Source organism: Phyllosticta citriasiana, assembly GCF_038021145.1.
Source record: "Phyllosticta citriasiana strain CBS 120426 chromosome Unknown IWZ02scaffold_1, whole genome shotgun sequence".
NCBI lineage: Eukaryota > Fungi > Ascomycota > Dothideomycetes > Botryosphaeriales > Phyllostictaceae > Phyllosticta > Phyllosticta citriasiana.
This window is the reverse complement of record NW_027117278.1, coordinates 151,246-173,225: the sequence shown is the minus strand read 5'-3', so window position 1 is coordinate 173,225 and position 21,980 is coordinate 151,246. Positions and strand designations below refer to the sequence as shown.

Sequence of the window (21,980 nt, the reverse complement as noted above, 5' to 3'; positions counted from 1 at the left end):
TCTTGGGTCAAAGTGGCAGCAACCAACGCGCACAGCACGCCCGATGGGACAATGTGGTCGGTGTTTCCTACTGCTGTCTGTGTGACTGTGTGTCTGTGTGCGTGGGCTTTGTAACTTCACGTACACTTTTCGTGTCTATGCCTTTTTGGTTTTGTCTGTGGAAGCAGAGGCTACGCGGCCTGCAGAGAGAGAGAGAGAGAGAGAGAGAGAGCGCTGTGATGGAGAAAGGTGTCAGGGGATAATGGTGTTAAGTGCTAGCATGCCGTGATGATGTTGATGGCCATCACAGGCACACGTGATATGTAACACTGTCGGTCCGGCCGCCGCGCTGCCGCCATCAAACCTCGTTTCCACCACTATACCCTCTTCTCGCGTCGGGGGAAAGGGGGAAAAAGAGGCGATAGGACAAGACATCTAGGGGGAAGGGGAGGGGCGCAGCGTGTATGCATGGTGATTGGCGAGAGTGTTAGGGGGGGGAGTGGTGTGGAGGCAGGGATGGCGATGGCGTTGTGATGTTAGTTTGTTGATTATCTCATTGCTTTTGTTGTTCTTGTCATGACAGGCAGGTGTAGTAGCGTGTCTACTGAGAGAAGATGGGAATGGAGGAAGAGAGGAGTGAGAAGTGAGCAAGGGCAAAGACGTGCCGCTTTCTATTCCGTGTCGACGACTCTCGAATATGCGTGCTGTTCGCTGCAGATGGTGGAGAGACGAAACATGCACGCTTGTACGCATGCACATCTTGCAGAGGGATCCTGGCCTGGACGAAGACCAGCAGGTACCTCGACTTCTCTCCCCTGTACCGCTCTTCTTCTCTCCATCTCATCATCGTCTCCATCTCCAATCCTGCCACAATTCCAACACAGTCCCACGGCATCCCAAGACGCGCCATCTCGTCCATTTCACTGCATACCATCCTCTGGCCCTCCCTTCCTTCCCTCACGCTCATCCTTTTACTCCACATCACTCTTGACCTCCGGACTCCGACTGCGCGCCCTATCCTCAGGACTGCGACTCCGTCCCCTGCCACCAGCACCGCCGCGCCCTCCACCACCGCGTCTGGGTCCACCGCGCGCGCCCTCCTTCGGCGGTGGCCGCACAAACGCATAGTCGACTGCAATCGTCTGGTCGAGCAGCTTCTTGCCGTCAGCGCCCTCGATGGCGGCGCGGGCTTCGGAAACGGTCGGGTATTCGATGAGCACGTAGCCCTATGAAATCGAGATCAGCGAATTACAACCAGCACAGCGCAGAGAAAGACGGAGGATAAGTAAGAGGGAAAAGGGAAGAAGGGGAAGAGGGGCATCAGCGCACCTTGACATATCCCGTCCTCCGATCCAGATTCAAATGCAAGTTCTTGATCTCGCCAAACTCGCCAAACAGGTCCGTCACGTCTTCCTCCGTCGCCTCCTCGTGCACGTTGGTGGCAATGATGATCCAGCCCTCGATCGAGCGCACCGCGACCGCGCTGCCGTCTTTGGTGCGCGCTTCCACTGCAGCGCCCGAGTGCGGGTGCGAGGTTTGTTTGCTGTCGCGCGTCGGCGAGCCCGGTGATGCTGGTGCCGGGTCGAGCTCCATTTGTGCGTCGTCGTCGGCGACGGCCATGCTGGGCTCGTGGGTTTGTGGAGAGAGTGTAGGGGAGGGACGGTTGCACGGACACTGAGGTCTAGTTTGCGGCGGCGGCGGCGGCGGCGGCGGTCGTAGTTGGTGTTCTGGAGGAGGCTGTTTGGTCGCGGGCTTGGTTGCGGTGACCGTGAAGAGGAGAAGTCGTGAGCGCGGTGGAATCGGCCGAATGATGAGCAGTCGAAGTCGATCTGGGCTTGTGACGCGCTCCGCGGTGCTTGGATGGTGTCAATGACGCGAGTGGGCAGTGTTGCTTAGGTAGTTTAATGTCGGAGAGCTCCAAAAGCTGTGGTCGAAAGGCGCGCGCAGCAGCCGGGCAGGCAGGCGGTCAGAGTGGCTTGGCGTCGGCGCCGACGCGCGGAGACCCTGTTCCCTCTCAAAAAAAAAGAAAAAAAAAAAAAGAAGTAAAAAAAAAAGAGACCCGGCGAGGGGTAGCGAGACAGCAAGGTCTCTTCCTTGTGTAGGCACTCAGGATGTTCAATCATTCGTGTTGGAAAAGATTCAATTCCTTAAGCATTTTTCATTCTATGTGTCAATTCCTCGAGTGTATTTCATTTGACGTGTCATTGATGACTATGCTGTAGAAAGCTACATTGCTACTAGCATAGCTAGCATCCTCCAACTGGCTTCTGCAACCTTAAGCCTTGCCCGCGAGAGCAATGCACTCGATCTCAACGGGGACGCCCTTGGGCAGCGTCTTGACGGCGACACAGCTGCGGGCCGGCTTGTGGGCAAAGAACTTTTCATAGACACCGTTCATCTCGGCAAAGTTGTTCATGTCGTCGAGGAAGACGTTGACCTACCCAACATCAGCCACTCCACCACCAACAAGGAAACATGGTAAAGGATTGGCGCACCTTGAAGACGCGCGAAATGTCGCTGCCAGCCTCCTCGAGAATGGCAATGATGTTCTCGCACGACGCCTCGGTCTTTTGCGCAATGCTGCCCTCAATCAGGTTGCCCTGCGCGTCGGCCGGGATCTGGCCCGACACAAAGACCTGCGATCCGACAATGACGGCTTGCGACTGTTGTTGCGTGTCAGCTCCAGTTGCATCGAGAATGGCCGAATGACGCGAAATGGCGCGTCGGCATGGCTGATTGATGTTGATGACTAGGTACTATGACGGCATCGAGCTCCGGAGCTCGACGGCTTCGCTGCGTGGTGTGATAAGGGCTGGCAGAGATTGGGCGGTGGATTGCAGCGGCGATGATGGCGGCTATTGCACTGGGGTGGGAAATGTAGGTCAAACGTACGTAGGGGCCGGCGGCTAGAGGTCGATCGTTAGCTGCGGGCACTACGGTAGACGCGGTTAAGCGGCGGTTGCTTACGGGGGCAGGCTTTGGCGGTGAAGATCTTCTGCATGTCAGACATGTTTCTGGTGGTCGAAAACTGGCGAAGAGGCGTGGTGCGCGGCGAGAGAGTCAATCGCGGACGGGCAATGCGAGAGAGCGACGTGGTGAGCTGGCGGACTGGAGCGCGGGCGAGCATGGTGGAGGGCACAGTAGGGTTGGAATGCAGTCGGGTCGGGTCGGTCCAGTCACGACTAGCCGGCGGCCATTTGACTGCTCGAGAGCCAATGGTGGGGCGGAGCTCCTATGGCCATGGCGGGGTAGCACAGCACGCCTCTCGACCGACTCTGCCATTTGACAGTACATCTACGTACGCCCTGGATGTTCTATGCAGTGGCAGGCAACACATGTCCCCGAAATTCTATGCCAAGTTGTTCCAGGCCTCGTCGTCCAGTGGCAGAGAGATGTTAAACAAAAAAAAGAAAAAAAAAGAAAAAAAGAAAAAGAAAAGAAATCCGTCACTCCATCCATGCCATGCCATGCAGATAAGCATCATCCATGTGAAATGTCAAGGTCCGGCAAAGTTTCCTGCCCAATCGAGCACCCCCTTCAGCCCTGCACCGCAATCGAGATTTTCTTACCGTCTACGCAGATTTTTCCACGGTCCGAACTCCACTGCTCGCCTCGACGCACTGTGATGACGCGGTCCGGATTCCATGCAGCAGCAACCTTGGGCGCCATCCTGCCGGCCAATCGCCAGAGGGGCACATTTACGCCGAACTCTCCTCCTGGCCCGATAGAAGCGTGTACACGGGCGCGTCGAGCTTGTCGCGGCCCTTGAGGAACTCGAGCTCGAGGATGAAGATGTAGCCGAGCAGCGAGCCACCCAGTTGCTTGACGAGCTGGCCTGCAGCTGCCGCAGAACCGCCTGTTGCACGCCGTTAGCTACCCCAGCCCTGTGTGACGCTTTTCATGACTCACCAGTGGCGATAATGTCGTCGACGATTATGATCTTTTGTCCCGGCTTGATGGCGTCGGCCTGCATCTGGAAAAAGTCCTCGCCATATTCCTTCTTGTAGCTGGCCGTCTGGGTGGGGCCCGGCAGCTTGCCCTTTTTCCTGACGGGGACAAAGGATGCGCCCAGGGCCAGGGCCAGGCTGGGACCGAAGAGGAAGCCTCTGGCCTCGAGGCCGATGATGACGTCGGGCTTTTGGGCGTAGTTGGACGAGACGTGCAGTTCGAGAGCGCGCAGGAATTGCTTGTGCAGGTCGGCGTTGGCAAAGATGGGGAGGATGTCTTCAAAGAGAATGCCGGGCTCGGGGAAGTCGGGAAACTGGCGCAGGGCAGCCCTGAGGTTTACTTTAAGACTGGCGAGTTCGGAGGAGCCGGCGGCAGCGGAGGCGGAGAGTCCTCCTTGGGAGGCATGGGAGGTGGAGGTCGGGTCGGGGGCGCTGGCGGGCGGGTGGGACGAGGTCGAGGGCTTCTCAGCGTGGAGCTGGGTGGCGGCGGTCGAGGTGGGCGAAGACATGGTGGAGCGAGGAGAGGAGGGGGGAATTTATGCGGCGAGTTATCTGCACGTCGGCGGTCGAGGGGAGGTGGTGGACGGGAAGCGGTATGCAGAGCCTGTGGGATGGTCGAAGTTCGCTAAGCCGGGGATGGCAGCTTGGGCGGGCCGACCAGCGCAGACAGAGTCAATTGTGGAACCGTGGGCGCCCCTTTGCTAGCGGCTTCGTGATGAACATTTGGTCTAACTTGGGGTTGGGACACGCAATGCGATAGGTAAGCCACGGCCGTCTCGTCTCGTCTCGTCTCGTCTCGTCTCGGGTGACTGACGGTGCGGTTGTGATTGTGATGGCCACAACCGCCACGGACCGGTCCAATACACACCCACCCACTGCAGGACAGCCAAGGTAGTTCACAAGGAGAAGGACAGCCGGCTGTGGTCCCAGGTGTTGGCTGACATGGAGCCCCAGACGCCCAGACGCCCAGACGCCCCACCATCACACAGACACGTTCGGGGCTTGAGACACGGCCAGAGCAATGCAAGCCATCTCATGTACCTAAACACCTACAGTACAAGAAAGAGGTGGACCTCTGACGGGCCGAAGACGCGAGCTGACTCTGGGTGCCAACGGGCGGACGAAGCGGAGGCGGAGGCGGAGGCGGAGGCGGAGGCGGAGGCGGAGGCGGAGGCGGACAGCAAAGCCGACGGCGGCGAAAGCGGCGGAGCGGAGCGGGAGCAACGAGCCGAGATGGACATCCTCTCCGTGCAAATTCGGGGCGAGCCTGTTGTTTGTGGAAATAGAGCCAGAATCAAACTCGCGCCTCGCACCTTATTCTCATGCACCGCCACACCATGCCCGCCCTGTCCTGCTTCCAAGCTCATCCCAGCCGTTTGCTTGCTTGTTCCTGAATGCCATGACTCTGTCAACTCCATATTGTCGCTCAATCTTTCCTCGTCTCTCCTTCCCCACCATCTCAATATGCGCGAGCCTCGTGGCCACCATGACTGACGCAGTCGTCCCTGCCCTTTTCTTCACGAACAGCGCATTGCTGAGACCCAAGAACGAGGGCTGCAAGCGGTTGAGAAACGCCCTGCCGTCTACTGTATTCAGCCTTGTCCATGTGGGACGAGCGCCGACTGAGTGCCAGCGCAGGCAGCGGCGCGTCTTTGTGATATATCGGCGCGTCACTGAACCATCAACTCACCCCCAACTGTTTCTCTACCCTCCATCCTCCCCTCATAACCCCCCCCCCCCCCCCCCCCCCCCCCCCCCCCCCCCACCCAACACTCACCACACCCTGGACGATGCACCACTTTGAACCACCAAGTTTCCGTGGACCGAGAGGAGGCTCTCGCGGACGAGGCCAAGCCGTTATCTACCTTCCGCCAGACGGTCCACCTTCTGGCTTCATGTCCCGTTACTCGCGACTCAACTCCATGGTAGATCCTTCAGGTGCCTCGATGCCCATGCGGCCCTTGTCCAACGGCGACCACATCAACGGCGCCACAGAATCCCTCGAATCTTCGCTCATCGGCATGCAGGCCGGCATCAAACATCTATACAGCGGCAAAGAAGACAAGCGCGGCAAATTTGAGTGGCAGGACACTCTTCCCGACGACCTCAAAGAGCCCGTCGAAAATGCAGAGACGGCCAAGTGGGCCATCGTCGCCCGCAAAATTCGCGTCTACAACGACCCTCGCAAAGTCCTCAAGCTCCATTCGGTCGTCATTCAGTCTCCGCTGCTCAAAAAGCTGCTTGAAAAGGTCCTCCATGGATATCCGGGCGTCACTGTCACCTTGAAGCGTCTAGAGTTTGGTGGGCTCTTCATGCCATTGGTCCACCGCTGGTCAGAGCTCATGACTGCCATCGACGAGCTGAACCCTGACTCTGAAGACGAAAACGAACGCACGACCAGGGAGCATTCGCTGTTGCTCAAGGAGGTCCTGGAGACGGAATTCAAAGATGTTGTCGAGGCTACCTTCGATATGCGGTTGAACAATGTCACAACATTTGAGCACCTTTGGACGCTCTTTCAGCCAAATGACCTCATTTTCTGCCGCCTCCATGGTCAAGATGCGACCTTGAAGGTGGGCACCTCTCACTATGGCAAAGATCCATACGGCAATTCTTTCTTGACCATAAATTGCAAAAATGTGGAATGGGACGGCAATCGCTTCGGTACATCTCCCAAGACCATGACCATCCCCAGCTTTAGCGGCACGCGCAAAATCACGGACCTTCCATGCTACCCGGTCGGCTTCCATCACGACCAAGAGGTGTTGCACTCCAAACTGATTGAACGCGGTGCCAAGTTCGAGGCGCTCGCTGGAACTCACTACAAAGCGTACCAAGGAATGGCCTGGCAGGAAAACCACCTTCAGAAGAAGAAGGACAAGTACAACGTCAAGGGCCGCGTCATGATTGACACGTACGGCTGGAATCAGTTTGTTCCAGACGAGGCCGTCTTTACGGCGCCCTTGTCTTCTCCTGGTGAGACCTCCTCAAAACCCCCGGGCTGGGATGGGACTTTTTGAACTAGCTGCTGATGCTCTTGCCAGGTTCCGATGAAATTGTCGAGGACGATCTGGGTCTGGACGCAGATGGTATGCCGAACGGTGGTGATTTCCTCGAAGAAGAATCTCGCGAGGCAAGCCGTGCTCCGTTGACCGAGGAGCAAAAGTTGATGACTAGTCCTATTGTCCGCGGCTATTCTTTGAAGAACAAGCAGTGGCTCAAGTTCTTTGTCAACTCGGTCAAGGAGATCGAGTGGCAGGAGGATGCCTTTGAGTCGCTTGTGCTTCCCTCCAACCAAAAGGAGCTGATACTTGGCTTCACAGACGCTCAGCGCAGGCACATTGATGCGTTTGACGACGTCATCGAGGGCAAAGGACGTGGCATCATCCTGTTGCTGTGCGGACCACCGGGCGTTGGCAAGACGCTGACTGCAGAAAGCGTGGCCGAGGAGATGCAGGCTCCGCTAGTAGTGATGAGCGCCAGTGACTTGAGCATCGATCACGGTCTCATGGGAGTGGAAGCCAAGCTGCAGCGCATCCTCGAAATGTGCACGATGTGGGATGCGGTCCTCTTGCTCGACGAGGCCGACATATTTCTCGAAGAACGCTCTCTGCACGAACTCGAGAGGAACAAGCTCGTCACAGTCTTCCTGCGCGTCTTGGAGTACTATGTAAGTTTCGACTTGGCAACAGGGGGCGTCTGCAATTGCTAATGGGACCCGCAGGAGGGCATCATGTTCCTGACCACCAATCGCGTCAAGACTTTCGACCCGGCATTCCAGTCGCGCATCCACATTTCGATCGAGTACCCGGAGCTTTCGATGGAGTCGCGCCGCAAAGTCTGGGAAAACTTCTTGGCGCAGTCGACGCGGCCTCACAGCATCAAGGACCGGGAACTTCACATGCTGTCCATGATGGACATGAATGGCAGGCAGATCAAGAACGTGCTCAAGACGGCGCAGCTTCTGGCTGCTCGCAGGGAGGACGATCTCGACTACCACCACATCATGCAGGTGCTGGAAGTTACGCAGCATCTGCACAATGCAAACATGGAGACGGAGCGGGCTCGTTCGAGCATCTTTTGCTAGACTGGGACGTCTCCGTGTCGGGCGTTTTGGGTACTTCACAGACGGGTAGATTTGCCGCTTGGACACTGCATGGGAAGAGGTTACTTGGGGCACGCGACCGGAATGGATAGATGTTGTCGCACTTGACTGGTCCGGGGGGTAGATCGAGTAGAGTAGACTGCTTGTTAATGGTCAACTTGGATATTGCTGCTTCGCATAAGAGGTGAAACATGTCGATGATCAATACGACTCCAGCTTTATTTTGTGACATGTCCAAAGATGTGGAGAGTGGAGACAGTTTAAAGCCGAGAAGATGGCGGGGCAGCTGATCCCGACCACGGGGATCCTCCATCGACACTGGACTTGTTCTAGCTTGTCCGCCTCCAAATCGCTCTGACAACTAACCTCTCTCTTTTCCTGTCCAATGCGCTCTCTTTGATGCTCCTCCTCCTCCTCCTCCTCCTCCTCTGCGCCGCTCCCATGTGGTTTGTTTCTCGCCATCGTAACCTCCGCCAAGCCTAGGTAGTCGTCAGCATCATGGCCCCAACTCGACGACGTCTCGTGCTCTCTCCAACTCGCTCCGTTTGGCTTCTTTTCGTACTTGTTGCCCTTTTGATACTTTCATCGAGCGTCAATGCTTCTTCCGCCGACCTCAATTCGCTTGCATCGCCAGGAATTCAAAAGCATTCGCATTCTGGAGCTCAAACCCCACTCGCGTCCACGGACGACGTCACACCTCACGATGCGCACGGTGATGCCCAACGAGACGAGTCGACAGCGCAAGATGACTTCGAACAGTCGGAATGGCCTCTCAACCCGCTCGAACAGCTGCACCACGCGCTCGAAACCATGCAATCGCGCTACTTTGAGCTCTGGCTCGGGCAATGGCCGACTGCCATTGACTGGACAGCCGCCGTCATGGCCACCTTTGTCTCGGCCACGCTGCACTCGCTTACGCGCTCGCTGGAATACATCATTGCGGGCAGCGAGCGGTGGATGAAGGAGGGGCAGCGCATCGAAAACGAAATCAGCCTATACTTTTCGCAGGTGGTGGCATATTACTTTGGAGAGGACGCCTTCAGCTTGCGCATGGAGGCCTACGACGACATGCTGTGGGTAGTGCTTGGGTGGCTGGAAGCCACCAAGTTTGTCAACCTGCACGCCAGCCGCCACTACAAATCGCTGGGGCCCGACACCAACTGGTACGGGCGCCAGTTTGTCGACGCGTTTGCGCACCGCGCGCACATCTTTTATGACCTAGCGAGCGAAGGCTGGGACACGGAGCTCTGCGATGGCGGCATGATCTGGAACCCGCGCCTTACGCCGTACAAGAACGCCATTACCAACCAGCTCTGGATCTCGGCCTCGGTTGGCATGTATTTATACTTTACCGGAGACTCCAACACGTCGCCATTCATGGCGAGTGGGGATCTACCCTATGCCCGGCCTCACGACTCAAAATACTTGCAAGCCGCTGTGGATGGTTATGCTTGGCTGCGGTCCTCCAACATGACCAATGCGCTGGGCCTTTACGTTGACGGCTTCCACATCCACAACTGGGGCAAGAATGGCACAATTGGCACGGGAAAATGCGACACGCGCAACGAAATGGTCTACACATACAACCAAGGCGTCATCCTCTCCGGTCTGCGCGGCCTGTGGGAGGGAACCGGCAATATTTCGTACCTCGAAGACGCACACGAGCTCATCCGCAACGTCATGAACGCGACAGGCTGGCGCGGGACGCCCCCACCTCGCCACTACCCAGACGACCCAACCCCTCCACACGCCCCACCGGAATGGGCCGGCCTTGGCCGCGGTGGCGTCCTCGAAGACCTGTGTGACTCGCGCGGCAACTGCAGTCAAGACGGGCAGACGTTCAAGGGCATCTTCTTCCACCACCTCACCACCTTTTGCACGCCTCTACCCCCAGAGCCGCTGGTCCCGGGCCTCACGTACGCCGCCTCGCCGGCCGTCGCCAGCCTCCACCGCCAGAGCTGCAAGCTATACTCGCCGTGGGTCGCATACAACGCGCGGCGCGCGCTCAAGACGCGTGATGACGAAGGCCGCTTTGGCACGTGGTGGGGCGCGCCGGGCGGCGGTGCGGGCGCTGAGAACGACGGCCAACCACTCACACCATGGGAGGATGCGTTCGACGTCCAATTCCCCGTCGGCGCCGTCGATTACAGAAACAACAAGACTCTGCTCCTGCAACCAGACGACAACAACAGCAACGGCGGCAGCAGGGGTGAAAGTATCTGGATCTCACCCCTCGACGCCCCCTCCTCCTATCTCCCTTCTTCCCCCTCGTCTCTCCTGCACCCTCCGCCGCTGCTGTCCTTTCTACATTCCGGTGCTGGCAGCACACCTGGCCCTGACGTCCGCGGCTCCATTGCCGACGCGTCGCGCGCCCTGTCGGCTGGCGCCATGCGCAGGCGTTTCGGCACGACTACGACTGAACTCCGCAAGCGGGGAGACGAGCAGCTGAAGCAGCAGAAGTCGCACCAGAGAAAAGGTACCAGTAATGGTAATGATGGTGGTGGTGGTGGTGGTGGTGGTGGAAAGAGGAGTCCCCTCGCCGGCGTGCGCGACGCCAATGATCGCGGGCGGGGGCGCACGGTTGAGACGCAGGGAGGCGGCGTTGCGGTTGTCAGGGCCATGTGGGAGTTTGTTGATATGTACAAGCGGGAGTCGTGAGGCGGGGTTTTTGGACGTGTAGGTGTAGCTGTGGGTGTAGCTGTGAGCTTGAGTGTGAGAGTGACTTTGAGCAGAGAATAGCGGAGCATATGCATGGAATGATGTCAGCTACCCATCCTTCACCGAATGATAAATAACACTGGTGACGAACCTACCTAGACCATGCGTCAGGAGATGTAGATGTGGATATGGAGTCATAGCTGTCTTCTTGATAGGAACGCTCGCCCAGCTACCCACCTACCATGTATATATAGGTACTAAAGCTCGACATCCTCACAAACGAAACATCTACACCGTCCGAGGCCTAGCCACTCACTCGATCCTTGCCTTCCCACCCACCCGCGCTGCTCAAGTATGAAAGTAATCCGTGCCTCGCTTTCTCGTCCATGCGTCGCGCTGCGCTGCGCTGCGCTGCGCTGCTTTTCCGACCCGACCCGACCCGACGCGAGACCCCTCGGATCTGTGCTTTGCCGAAAGGGGCAGGCATGGCAGAAACGATGGAAAAGAGAGGAAACCTACAAGATGTGTGGACCGACGTTTGTTTCTAATGCTTCAGAATGTGAAGAAGTGGAGAAGGCGGGGGGGGGGGGGGGGGGGGGGGGGGCGGTGGATACGGAAGAAGAGGAGGAGGTGTACTAGGATGTTAGGTAGAGCTACCAGCTACCTATCTACTGAGTACCTTATCCACGGGTGGTGACATCTATACTTAGCACATTAGGCAGGACCGGCTGTGAGACTATTAGGATTATATGATTCATGACCTGACTTCACACCTCCTAGATGTAATTAGCTTTGTAAAACCTTAGCAGAGAGGGGCGGAAAGCCTAAGATAAATCAGTAGCATGCTTGGCTATGTATGCCACACTGATATAAAAATTCCTACACCTCCGCTAAAAAGTTTGTTTAATATTTGCCCACTCACTACCCATGACGTTAGGAATACACGATATCTAGCCAATAATGATGATGAAAACCCACACTACTCTACCCCTCCTCCTCCTCAGTCTCTTCCTCACCTAGTACGTCCTCTTCTTCCTCTGTTTTACTAAAACACGCTAACTAACGACTTCCATAAGCACGGCAACTCTCGTCGCCGCCGAACAGTGCGCCATCCACGGCCGCCACATGAAAGTTGACGACGCATCGACGCACGCCTGCACCTGCAACGTCTGCAGATTGGCCTACGGCGACCCCTTTTGTCCCAATGTGAATTTCCCCCTTCTTCACTTTCTCACCCACTCCCGCCTCCTGAGTGCTCCCCCCTGCCCGCCCGCCCGCCCGCCTGCCTGCCTTCCAGAGACTCGCTAACGCTCGTCTCCCCTCCATAGGTCATGGGTACAGTCTGCTGCGACTTAACAATGAGCATGCACCAAGACCCCGTCGGTACGTTCAGGACTGAATGTGAGTCGTGTGCTAAAGGGGCGTATGTTGCGGATTGTGTTCCCCCTGGGCCGGAGTGTAAGCCTTCCGTATGTAAGGATGGGTAAGGGAAGGTCGATGATGCGGTGGAATTGGGATTTTCTGTGTGTTGTGGTTGTTTGGTTTGTCTGGTGGGTTGGTTGTTCGTTCGTTTGGTGAATCGGTTGGTTGGTTGGTTGGTAGGAGAATGGACTGTGTGATCTTAACTGCGCTCGCGTAAGCCATTTATGATTCCTACCTCTACATTCATCGGGGAGTAGAACTTTTGCTGTGCGCAACTTATAGTCATGCTCAACACGCAAGTTTCAGTCTACGTCAGACACTGAGGGGTGAAAGGCTTCGATGACGCATAGATCGACGTGTGTGGTTCTATGCTTAAGAATGTGAAGCAGCCTCGACCGTATAATTCGCGTCTATTTAGGTCATCCGTCTCTGTTGAAGCAGCCGCTCGGAGCGCAGCCGCAGAAATGATGGCAAAGTGTTTGCCTGCGCCAGTGCCAGGCCAGGCCAGCGGTGCCAGTAGGTAGGCTATGACGTGAAATCTTCTGCTGAGGTAAGGTAGGTCGCTTGATCCAGTGTTTGCAAGGGTCTGGGAGATGCGCTTGATGTTTGTTTGCTTGACGACGGGAGCGATGGAGCGTTGGATTGGATTTTTGAGTTGCGCCGTGTTGTTGCCTTCCCTCCTCTTGGCCAACTTGCTCTGGCTTGATCGAGAGCAATCACCTCATGGCCTCAGTGAAGAACGAGCGCGTAGCTTGATTGCGTGATGAGCAAGCTCTCGGGCATTTCTGCAGCCGATGTCCGCGCCTCAGTCCGCGCCTCAGCAACGACAACATCCCGGTTCATTTTATCTCCCAACTCAATTCCCAAGCCAACGCGCCGGAGCCGAGGAAGGGCCCAGGCAGCGGCAGCGGCAGCAAGCAACAATCATGCTGCTCACCAACACGCGCATCGTCATAATCTTCATGCCGCGCCTGACCCGGAGCGGCTACAACCTAACCCCTTCCCTCCTCCAGGGCCGTGACTCACAACAGCCAACACAACCCAGGAAAGGGCTTTCCCCAACAACCGGGACACCAATGAGGACAGCGTCCTTACAGCTAGGATCCACACCAGTGGCAAAGGTGACAGACAGAGCCCGCGCTGGATCCTCCCGTCCCGAGAAGGATGGCGATCACGGCTCGCGGCGTGGCGCAGAGACGAGTGAGCCCCAAGCAAGCAGGCAAGCAAGTACCTAAGACAAGAAGGGCGCGGCGGCAGAATGACCACGTGCCACCGCCGCATCGAGCCGAGCAGAGCAGCCTTGCTTGGGTCTTGCGCGCGGCAAAGACGCCAGGGTTTCGGTGAGAGGCGCGCGCTGGGGGGAGGCGTCTCGTTTGCGGCGGTGCGCTGAGCCTGGGCGTACTCCATCACCACAACTTCGCCTCTCTTCGCAGCCAAGCCAACTCATGCGGGGCAGACCAAGGTTGTTGTTGTCGAGACGGAGCATTCAGACCGACCAGAGCGAAGCAACCAACCAGCCAGTCAGCCTCAGCCGCGCGGAAAAGAAAAGTTCGAGTTCCGTTGGCGATGCAGGACGAGATAGACAGACGGACGACGGAAAAGAAGAAAAGCGCAGATAAGAGGCAATGGAAGCGACAGGCTCCAACAGTTGGACGGCCCAGTCTTCAAATTGAGAGGCGCGGGACAGCGGTAGAATTTGGACTGACTGAATGATTCCCTGCGAGCTGGGAGGGGGGCTGCACGCCCTGCTGCTGCCAGGCACCTCAGTAGGCAGGCAGGTAGAGCTGAGACGGCCGCCCGTGGCCCCCTCTGTGCAACGCGACCTCGCACCCGTCAATAACCCCCTTTCCATGTATGAGTCTAAAGATAGCACGCCCATGGTGATGAACGCAGCAGCAGCGCGCACGCTCGCTGAACGCCGACGATGCGCAAACAAATCCCAAAACAAAAAGGCGAGCTCCAATATAGATAAAACTCCTCGATGCAAATTGGCCTGCCGCAGTACACAACCAAAACCTGATCCAGTAAGACGCACAGGCTTCCATTTAGTGACTCAAAGGACTAGTATGAAAAGAGAAAAACAGCCACAACCATGACTGCGCAAAGATGCAGTCGAAAAGGATCAATCAGGGTATCCAACGAGGGTATTGATGTGTAGAAAAGTAGCGCGAAATGTCAGACTTTTAGCGAGTGGTCGGGAGACGCGAACATCTAGCGATTGTAGGAAACGGGAGTGTGGGTATCGACGAAACCGAGATTGAGAGTGAGACGAAAAAGCCGAAAGAGATGTAGGTGTGCGCCGGCACTCCTGTTGTAGTGGTGTCAGGGCTGGGCGAGGAGACCCAGCTCACTCACTTGGTAACCATGCCATGCATTGAGCTTCCTCTGCCGACGGCGTCCTCTCCATGGGAGGACCCGACAGCACTTGCGGGAGAGGGGCATAGGGGTTGCCCAATTTGGACAGGATCTGAGTGTCGTGCATCTGGTCTTGGGTCAGCTCCGACGCTTTGAACGACCACATATGTTCAGCTTACCCTCTCCTTGATAATGGCAAACTTTGTCATGTTGTACTTGCCCTGCTTGAGCAGCTCGTTGTCCTCTTCGGTCCACAGTCCCGTGTCTCGGCAGAACCTAGTGAAGCGCATCTGCAACTGTTCCACGGTGCAGTCTTCTTCTCTCTTGGCAAGAAACGCCTCTCGGACGTCTTTCCAGGGCACGTCGTTTTCCACCTTGACTTCGAGCAGAAATTTGGCCATTTTCTCCTTGGCAATCGCGTCCTCCGTCTTGGGCTGCCTGTAATGTCCTGGGCCGAAAGAACCGGACCGCCTGATTGTCTGGCGCTTTATGGATCCGATTCCTGAGCCCAGTTTCTTTGGTTTTTTTTGCTTGGAGGCTCCTTTTTCTCTCGAATTGCTCCGCGATGCTGCCCTTGTGGCCAGGTTGTTGGTTGCGTTGGGCGCCGGATATGGCCGCAGGGGGACTGGCGCAGCAAAGTGGGTCGCAGTAGCGGTACTGCCCTGAGAAGCTGTCGCCGCGGGCTGACTGAAGTTCACTTGATGATTGTTAGGAGCGCAGAGGCTTCCCTGTGTCGGACTGGAATATCCATGGACCAAGGTCGAAGGCCAGCAGTCAAACGATTTGGGTCCACCTTGGCTCACTGGGCTAAAGGCACACGGGCTGCTGCGTGGGCGGACCGGAAGACTGCTGTTGGGAAGACTGGGCAGGTCGTGGGTGGTAATTGAAAGCTCCGGCACTTTCGCTGAAGGGCGGATCCAGTCAGTGTATGTCTCGAGGACGGTTTCGAAGGCGGCCAGATCGTCAGCGGTTGTCGGAAAGTCCATGGCCGTCGACGCTGATTGATAGGGCATGGAGGAAAAGGCAGCGCCAGTGCTGTTGATTGGACCCTGATAGGTAAAGTTGTGCTGAAAGCTGAGTAAGTTTCGGTGAGAGATGTACATTGGAAGAGACGTACGAGCATGCTCGAAGGCCACATGGTGTTTTGCATGTTGATTTCGTCCTCACGGTGTCTTGCCAGAGTGGCAAAGGGCATGGGTGACTCTAAAGGAGACATGATTTCCAGAAGGCGTGAAGTCTATGTCCGGATATGCAGGCACCTTGGGGCGGATATGTAGATTCGGCTAGCTGAGCCAGGTTGTTATGAGAGCAAGTGGTGCGACTCACGGGGCTGGCGCCATGGACAGTTTGTCCAGCAAGTAATGACAGAAGGGCTGAGCAGCAAGGCTGAAGGGACTCTTCGAAATTATTTGAAAGGATTGCAGAGGCGGCTACGGGTAAAGAGGGCTTGCGAGAGCAGAAGCTTGGGCACATGGCCACACACAGAGAGTGAGGTCAGACTGGGACGCCTGCGATGGACCAGGGTGGGCGAGGCACAGGCCCGATTTAGAAAGGGTGGTGGAGCTGTAGAGGGTAAGGTTGCGTCTCGCACACTGGCGGCGCATTGGAGCTCACCCAGAGCCCCGGGCTTCATTTGCAGCGCCGCAACTGGACGACGGGCAATGAACGCACGGCTTGACAAAATCGTGCCTGGGCAGAGCAAATGACGGGTTTCGAGATCGACGCTGGGGTTGCGGCGCTGTCGAGCAGTTGCCCTACGGAGCGTTGGGTTGCGCGAAGGATGGGCATCCCGGAGGATGAAACGGCCTCTTGGTTCGACAGCCGACGCGTGCGTGCCCTTTGCACTGAGATCAAGTCGAGTATCGAGTCGTCATCAGTCAGTGTCATTGACGGACTCTGACCGCGTTGGGACCCGCGCCTCAGGTCGGCGCGGCGCTCGACAGTCCAGGCACACGCACAAACAACGGTACGATTCTTCCAGCTCTTGCATGGCTCGGAGGCGGCGTAGATATGGCGCAGGGTGGCTCCGAAGCCGACAATTGGCGGTCACCCGATGCGTTTGATCAGAGAGGCGGCGCCATCCCCTCCAGCGCAGCCACGGCTGAAGAGAACAAAATGAAGAGTGCAGAGCAGAGCGACGGTCGGACAGGCATATCGATCCTACAACGGGGCAATGGCTTATTGGCGTCGATGATGGCGGACAGCGAGGGCGGTCAGTTGAAGAAGCGAAGCGTTGATGGTGGAGAAGAGAGAGATAGAGAGAGAGAGAGAGAGAGAGAGATGGGGGGGGGCGTGGGGGCGTGGGGGCGGGCAGAATCATCGAGTTGCGGTGCGCGCACACAGCCCCCGGTGATTAAGGCCCTTTTTCTGATCCCATCTGGCTCATTTTGCCGAATTCCACCCCCAAAAATAGACAAACACGTACAGTTTTGACATGGCGTCAGACGAGCCTGACTCGCGCCCGATTCGTCACCTCAAGTCCCAGACTGCATGTGGCCTGATGGCCAATTACCCCGCTTGTCATGTCGACGAGCATTCCAAAAACAACAACATCACGTCTGTCGTGCTCACTTTCGCTGCTGCTGCTGCTGCTGCACTGCACACCCCGACACCCCGACGCCATGGCAGCCAAGGTAGCAGTAGTGCCACCCCGCAATCTCCAAGCTCGTGGCCTGCCCGCGCTGGACCTACAACCTCCCGAACTCATCATGCATGCTGTTGACAGGGACTCCTTCAAATAGCACGTTTTCTCCACGAGAGGTTGCTCATCAGGTCCCGACAAACTTGCATCTGCAGATTCGTCAATGCCATGCCCCGGCGAAAACCAGACCCAAATGGCCATCTCTAACAAAAACAACACAGCTCGCGAAACACTCGCACACGCATCAAACACCAAACACGCTGGGCGGCTGCTGCTGCTGCTGAAGCAGCTGTTTCATAAACGCTCCGCTGCCTCAATCTAATGCCACCCACAATCAGAAAAAACAAAATGCCACAATCAAAAGTAGCAGCAACGGCCCACCCCGTCCCATCCGCACCTACGTGCCACCACAGCAGCTGGCGCACCTCCGTTCGAGTACATGTAGTTAGTTACTTACTTGGCCCCGCCGCCGGAAGCAAGCGCCTGCCGACATGTACCTTAACGCAAGGCGCCGGCCGGCGGCCACAAGTACAGCCGATTGACGGACTGACTTCCTTACTACCTAGGTACCTGGCCTGCAGGCCTGACAGCGACGGCTTCTTCAATCCTTTCCAGAAGATGACGATGACGATGAAGATGAAGATGATGATGAAGATGAAGCTGATGATGGTTGACTATGTGCCCATTTGCTCGCTTCACACGTGGATGGTGGATGGCATCGAAACATCCGGATGTGCATATATATATATATATATGTGTGTGTGTGTGTGTGTGTGTGTGTGTGTGTAGGCTGACATCAGACGTCAATTAATCCTTCCATCTATTTTCTCCCACTCCACCATATCCACACATCTATTTCTATTTTCCACATTCAAAATGTCCCACATCAGATCTGACTGTCTCCGATCCCTTACTCATTCACTCATTCACTCATTCACTGACCAAAGCGCATTGACTAGATAGGTATATTTACACGCTTCCCTCTGCACCGGGCAACTGACTGACGTGTCTACCAATCTCACCGCTCACTCATACATAGGTATGTAGTCGCCCATGCACATGACGACGACAGACACAAAAACAGAACATTGGAATGGAAGCCCCGCCGTCGTCGTCATCGCCATCATCATCATCATCATCATCATCATCGCCATCGTCATCTCCACTGCTCCTCTTTCGTATCCCTCCGCGCTACCACTGTCGATATATTTACACACACTTACCTACTGGCCTGTATCAACTCACTCACTCACTCACTCACTCCAATTCCATCCATTCTCTCTCCTCCACACGAGCGACTGATTGACTGACCGACAGCATGGCCCCCACCCATCTCACAGCACGCACCCACCCACCCTGCATGCGTCGTGCCTGTGCTCTGCTCTGCTCTTTCTCCGCTCTTTGCCGCTCCCTCCCTCCCTCCCTCACTTCTCGGTCTATGCTTCAAGTTGTGTGCTATAATTGGCGCTCGCCACCAATGACACGTACGTTGGTTAAGTGGAGGCGAGAGAGGGGTTACAAGGGAGGTAGGTGGTGGAGTAGAACAAATGGACGCGATGGGAAGAGAAGAGCGTTGTTTTGCTTGGAGCAGCAAAGCAGAGCAAGTGTTGTTGTTGTTGTTGTTGATTTCATTTTCCATGTCTCTCTCGTCTCTTGATCTCGTTTGTGTTGTGTCTGATATCGCTTCAAGCATGCGTGCCAGTCGCGCAGACTAAGCGGATACCGGTGCCACCGCCGCCGATTCCCATGCACATGTGCCTTTTTCCTTGCCTTGCCATGCCTCGCGGCGCCCATTGTAATGCCCAGCAATAGCTTCTTCCCACTTGTCCTCTCTTGCTCTCTGGCAACCCTCACTCAACGATCCCCTCATCCTCCAGACCATACGTATCCTCGTAGCGCGGCCACACGACATCCCACTCCTCCCACTCCAGCACCTCCGTCTCGCCATCATCGCGCTGCACCTCGCCGGCCCAGCGAAACGCCAGCACCATGCCGTCCTTGACCCCGAGTTCCTTCAGACTCTTGCCGTCTCCACCTGCACCTGCACCTGCACCACCACCTCCACGTCCCTTCTTCGCGCCCTTGCCCTTCGGCCTACCAGGTCCCTTTTTCTTCGGTGGCGCCTCATCCATCTCATCCAGCTCGTCCACCTCATCCTCGTTTTCGTCATCGTTTTCGTCGCTGGCGCCGCCAACAATTTCGACCCACCCTTGCTCGGCGTCCGTCGGGTCGACCAGGCGCGCAATGTGCAGGGCGGAGGGCGAAGACGGCAGAGGGCGACCATGCAGGAGACGCGTAGGGTGCGTGTCGTGCAGGGCGTGCAGGAGGTCGGATTGCAGGGCGCGCGAGGAGAGGAGCGGGTCGGCGTGCAGCAGGACGGTTGTGCGGTGGAATTTAAGGCGGAGGGTGAGGGTTGTCGGGGTGGGTTTGGGCGTGGAGATGGTCATTGTGTTTTGTGGTCTTTGTAGTAGTAGTAGTAGTTGTTGTTGGTGGTGGTGGTGGTCTTGTTGGCCACGCTGAGGCTGTTGGAAGATGGACGGTGGATAGAGGATGGACAGGTGGAGTGATCGAGAGGATGTTGCCGCGATTGAGGATTCAATGATGAGGTCCTGTGCTGTTGAATGCCACACAAGGCAATGGAGCTGAGGAAGAAAGCATGAGTGAAGAGCTCAATCGCAAACGACGGGAAGGCGCGCGTCAAGACGCGTAAAGGCGCGTCACTCACACTCGGGAAATGGCAATTGGAGAAGGTGATGGGAGATTTTTGGCAGGCGAAAGAAGTCGAGGGCGTCTTGACAGGTCCCTGGACCAGGATATAAAGCAGCCTGAGGCAAGGGTGCGAGAAGGAAAACAGCAATTGCTCTGATGGTTGGCCAGTCGGCCGCGGGCCCTAAAAGGCTTGGCGATGCATTGTACGGCAACTGCGTTTGAAGTTGCAGGGATCGCATCGAGACTGGAGCCATGCCCAGGTAGGTGGGCGAGTCAGCCTCATGGTGATGTAAAACATCAATCGCCATCCGACCACCGCCTGCTCGCCCGCCCGCTTTTTTTCTCTGTACCACTACAACACCCGCCCGCACTTGGCACTACCGCCGTAAGTTGTGCGACCTCGAACCGATTGACTCTTCCTGCTAATCTGTGCTGAGAATCTTTGCAGTTACCTACCGTACCCATCTCCAGCCAGCCATGCCACCGCAACCACCACCGCTCCGCCCCTCCGCCCTGCTACGGCCCATCTACAGACACCTCTCGCCATGCTCCTCTTCGCATGCCATGCGCGTCTCTCCCATCCTTCCATCCCACCCCTACAGCACCAAACGCACGCCCTCGCCCACCCTCCGCACAACCAGATCAACTCGCCCACCCAGCAATAGCGAAACCAGCGGCGGCAGCAGCAGCAGCAGCAGCATCAAAAAAGGCACAGCCGACCGCGGCCCCGCCAGTAAAGAACCAACGCAAACGGATTTCGGCGCGCTCGACGTACTGGCGTCGATGCCGCCGCCCACCACCGCCATCGACGCGACGCTTCCCGACGGCTTCAGCCTCAACTCGGGCATCGAGGTCGCCGGCGCCGGCGTGCTGCTATACGGCGGCGAGGCGTTCCGTTGGAGGCCGTGGGTGCGGGAGCAAGAGGAAGATGACGAACACGACGGCATCCATGATAGTAAGAAAGAGAGCGGTGGCAGTGGCAGCGGGAATGGTGGTCGCGGCAGCCTCCGCGACGTCTCCGGCCTCCTCTGGGAATGCGGGCGCCGTGCGTGGGGCGTTCTCGACGTCGCGTGGCCCAAACCGGACTTGCTCATCATCGGGACGGGCGCGACGATTGTGCCCATCAGCCCGACGACGCGCCGGCACATTAACGATTTGGGCATCCGGCTCGAGGTGGCGGATACGCGCAATGCGGCGAGTCAGTTCAATCTGCTGGCGACGGAGAGAGGCGTCAATCAGGTTGCGGCGGCGTTGGTGCCAGTGGGATGGAAGGAGGAGGTTAGGGGAGGTGTGAGGGCCGGGAGGAGCAGGTAGAGGGGCTGTGGGGAGCGGGTCGGTTCGGGTTCTTTGTAGAGGCATGGCATCGTTTTGTAGGTGCGCCGGAGTTTTTGGTGGGGCTGGGTGGCCCACGGTTTGACGACAACATGGTACGGACCTGTGGATACATACATGGGCAGGGAGGGAGGGGTCTCTTAGGCAAAGGCACGGCGCTAGATGGATGGACGGGCGGACGGACAGACAGACGGATGGAGCACACCACACTCTCAACTTCACACACAAATTCCAATGAATCAATCAATCAACGCAAACACAAAAGCAGAACCAAGCGGCAGAACCACCTACACACATTAGACATCCACAACAAAATCCACATCTCCCACGTCCAAAGGTCTGACCCCCTCGTCTTCAAAGGCCCAAACTTCACGTTCGAAGACGAGGGGTAAAAAAAAGAATACTTTTAGATCGATGGATGGATAGATACCAGTGTGTGGATACATACACACATACATGTATGGGCAAGCAGCCAAGGTATCGATCTATGTATGTATATCGAACATATGCCTGACTACCTAGCTGCTACCTAGGTCGAGGTAGGTAATGGGATTTGCCACATCATCATCATCATCATCATCATCATCACATGTCATCCGATCCCATTTCTTCGCTCCATCCATCCATCCTTCATGTCTAGGTACATATCCAACGCATATCCTCAGCGACTGATCCACGACGCATAATGGTGTGTTCCTGACACGCCTTGCCACGCAACGGCCTTGTCTCCCTCCTCTCGACGCCGCGCAGGCTCTACGTGGGCGGTACAGTGCAGGGCGACGGACCGCATCGTCTCAATGACTATCCGCGTTTCCTTGTTCTTCGTTCTGAC

At 56.8% G+C, this 21,980-nt stretch overlaps 9 protein-coding genes across 9 annotated transcripts; 4 read left to right on the top strand and 5 right to left on the bottom strand.

The window, feature by feature from the left end:
- Window positions 1-507: 507 nt before the first annotated feature.
- Window positions 508-1,991, bottom strand: IWZ02DRAFT_438201 (putative RNA-binding protein 8A). The gene is made up of 2 exons (XM_066766712.1): window positions 1,309-1,991; window positions 508-1,205 (listed from the first exon to the last, which is right to left on the bottom strand). Exons 1-2 carry the CDS (start codon window positions 1,597-1,599, stop codon window positions 951-953), a joined length of 546 nt encoding a protein of 181 aa, XP_066626724.1. The 5' UTR covers window positions 1,600-1,991; the 3' UTR covers window positions 508-950.
- Window positions 1,992-2,117: 126 nt separating this feature from the next.
- Window positions 2,118-3,169, bottom strand: IWZ02DRAFT_438198 (Endoribonuclease L-PSP/chorismate mutase-like protein). Its single transcript, XM_066766711.1, has 4 exons — window positions 2,947-3,169; window positions 2,872-2,885; window positions 2,475-2,642; window positions 2,118-2,416 (listed from the first exon to the last, which is right to left on the bottom strand). Exons 1-4 carry the CDS (start codon window positions 3,104-3,106, stop codon window positions 2,255-2,257), a joined length of 504 nt encoding a protein of 167 aa, XP_066626723.1. The 5' UTR covers window positions 3,107-3,169; the 3' UTR covers window positions 2,118-2,254.
- Window positions 3,170-3,641: 472 nt separating this feature from the next.
- Window positions 3,642-4,651, bottom strand: IWZ02DRAFT_1239 (phosphoribosyltransferase-like protein). The gene is made up of 2 exons (XM_066761510.1): window positions 3,889-4,651; window positions 3,642-3,835 (listed from the first exon to the last, which is right to left on the bottom strand). Exons 1-2 carry the CDS (start codon window positions 4,433-4,435, stop codon window positions 3,678-3,680), a joined length of 705 nt encoding a protein of 234 aa, XP_066626722.1. The 5' UTR covers window positions 4,436-4,651; the 3' UTR covers window positions 3,642-3,677.
- Window positions 4,652-5,690: 1,039 nt separating this feature from the next.
- IWZ02DRAFT_438192 (P-loop containing nucleoside triphosphate hydrolase protein) lies at window positions 5,691-8,202 on the top strand. Its single transcript, XM_066766710.1, has 3 exons — window positions 5,691-6,902; window positions 6,971-7,596; window positions 7,651-8,202. Exons 1-3 carry the CDS (start codon window positions 5,717-5,719, stop codon window positions 8,011-8,013), a joined length of 2,175 nt encoding a protein of 724 aa, XP_066626721.1. The 5' UTR covers window positions 5,691-5,716; the 3' UTR covers window positions 8,014-8,202.
- Window positions 8,203-8,529: 327 nt separating this feature from the next.
- IWZ02DRAFT_369486 (glycosyl hydrolase-like protein) lies at window positions 8,530-10,689 on the top strand (the record flags this gene model as incomplete). The annotated part of the gene is made up of 2 exons (XM_066764439.1): window positions 8,530-10,301; window positions 10,563-10,689. 2 exons carry the CDS (start codon window positions 8,530-8,532, stop codon window positions 10,687-10,689), a joined length of 1,899 nt encoding a protein of 632 aa, XP_066626720.1.
- A 3,131-nt stretch (window positions 10,690-13,820) lies between these two features.
- Window positions 13,821-14,207, top strand: IWZ02DRAFT_428836 (uncharacterized protein; the record flags this gene model as incomplete). Its single annotated transcript, XM_066765944.1, has 1 exon — window positions 13,821-14,207. One exon carries the CDS (start codon window positions 13,821-13,823, stop codon window positions 14,205-14,207), a length of 387 nt encoding a protein of 128 aa, XP_066626719.1.
- A 125-nt stretch (window positions 14,208-14,332) lies between these two features.
- On the bottom strand, window positions 14,333-15,946 carry IWZ02DRAFT_1180 (uncharacterized protein). Its single transcript, XM_066761437.1, has 3 exons — window positions 15,584-15,946; window positions 14,646-15,533; window positions 14,333-14,593 (listed from the first exon to the last, which is right to left on the bottom strand). The coding sequence occupies exons 1-3, from the start codon at window positions 15,680-15,682 to the stop codon at window positions 14,459-14,461; spliced, it is 1,122 nt and encodes a 373-aa protein (XP_066626718.1). The 5' UTR covers window positions 15,683-15,946; the 3' UTR covers window positions 14,333-14,458.
- Window positions 15,947-18,860: 2,914 nt separating this feature from the next.
- IWZ02DRAFT_1152 (uncharacterized protein) lies at window positions 18,861-20,017 on the bottom strand. Its single transcript, XM_066761422.1, has 2 exons — window positions 19,833-20,017; window positions 18,861-19,749 (listed from the first exon to the last, which is right to left on the bottom strand). Exon 2 carries the CDS (start codon window positions 19,552-19,554, stop codon window positions 18,958-18,960), a length of 597 nt encoding a protein of 198 aa, XP_066626717.1. The 5' UTR covers window positions 19,555-19,749; window positions 19,833-20,017; the 3' UTR covers window positions 18,861-18,957.
- Window positions 20,018-20,070: 53 nt separating this feature from the next.
- On the top strand, window positions 20,071-21,616 carry IWZ02DRAFT_411377 (uncharacterized protein). Its single transcript, XM_066765719.1, has 2 exons — window positions 20,071-20,201; window positions 20,265-21,616. Exon 2 carries the CDS (start codon window positions 20,294-20,296, stop codon window positions 21,128-21,130), a length of 837 nt encoding a protein of 278 aa, XP_066626716.1. The 5' UTR covers window positions 20,071-20,201; window positions 20,265-20,293; the 3' UTR covers window positions 21,131-21,616.
- Window positions 21,617-21,980: the final 364 nt, after the last annotated feature.

Excerpts from the sequence above, each read along its gene's own strand:
- IWZ02DRAFT_438201 (XM_066766712.1), bottom strand. The coding sequence starts at position 1,599 with ATGGCCGTCGCCGACGACGACGCACAAATGGAGCTCGACCCGGCACCA. Across the intron at positions 1,206-1,308 it reads GGAGGACGGGATATGTCAAG|GGCTACGTGCTCATCGAATA; the intron begins GTGCGCTGATGC and ends TCGATTTCATAG.
- IWZ02DRAFT_438198 (XM_066766711.1), bottom strand. The coding sequence starts at position 3,106 with ATGCTCGCCCGCGCTCCAGTCCGCCAGCTCACCACGTCGCTCTCTCGC. Across the intron at positions 2,417-2,474 it reads ACATTTCGCGCGTCTTCAAG|GTCAACGTCTTCCTCGACGA; the intron begins GTGCGCCAATCC and ends GATGTTGGGTAG.
- IWZ02DRAFT_1239 (XM_066761510.1), bottom strand. The coding sequence starts at position 4,435 with ATGTCTTCGCCCACCTCGACCGCCGCCACCCAGCTCCACGCTGAGAAG. Across the intron at positions 3,836-3,888 it reads CGACGACATTATCGCCACTG|GCGGTTCTGCGGCAGCTGCA; the intron begins GTGAGTCATGAA and ends GGCGTGCAACAG.
- IWZ02DRAFT_438192 (XM_066766710.1), top strand. The coding sequence starts at position 5,717 with ATGCACCACTTTGAACCACCAAGTTTCCGTGGACCGAGAGGAGGCTCT. Across the intron at positions 6,903-6,970 it reads GGCGCCCTTGTCTTCTCCTG|GTTCCGATGAAATTGTCGAG; the intron begins GTGAGACCTCCT and ends TGCTCTTGCCAG. Across the intron at positions 7,597-7,650 it reads TGCGCGTCTTGGAGTACTAT|GAGGGCATCATGTTCCTGAC; the intron begins GTAAGTTTCGAC and ends TGGGACCCGCAG.
- IWZ02DRAFT_1180 (XM_066761437.1), bottom strand. The coding sequence starts at position 15,682 with ATGTCTCCTTTAGAGTCACCCATGCCCTTTGCCACTCTGGCAAGACAC. Across the intron at positions 15,534-15,583 it reads TGTGGCCTTCGAGCATGCTC|CACAACTTTACCTATCAGGG; the intron begins GTACGTCTCTTC and ends CTCAGCTTTCAG. Across the intron at positions 14,594-14,645 it reads TTGCCATTATCAAGGAGAGG|ATGCACGACACTCAGATCCT; the intron begins GTAAGCTGAACA and ends ACCCAAGACCAG.
- IWZ02DRAFT_1152 (XM_066761422.1), bottom strand. The coding sequence starts at position 19,554 with ATGACCATCTCCACGCCCAAACCCACCCCGACAACCCTCACCCTCCGC.
- IWZ02DRAFT_411377 (XM_066765719.1), top strand. The coding sequence starts at position 20,294 with ATGCCACCGCAACCACCACCGCTCCGCCCCTCCGCCCTGCTACGGCCC.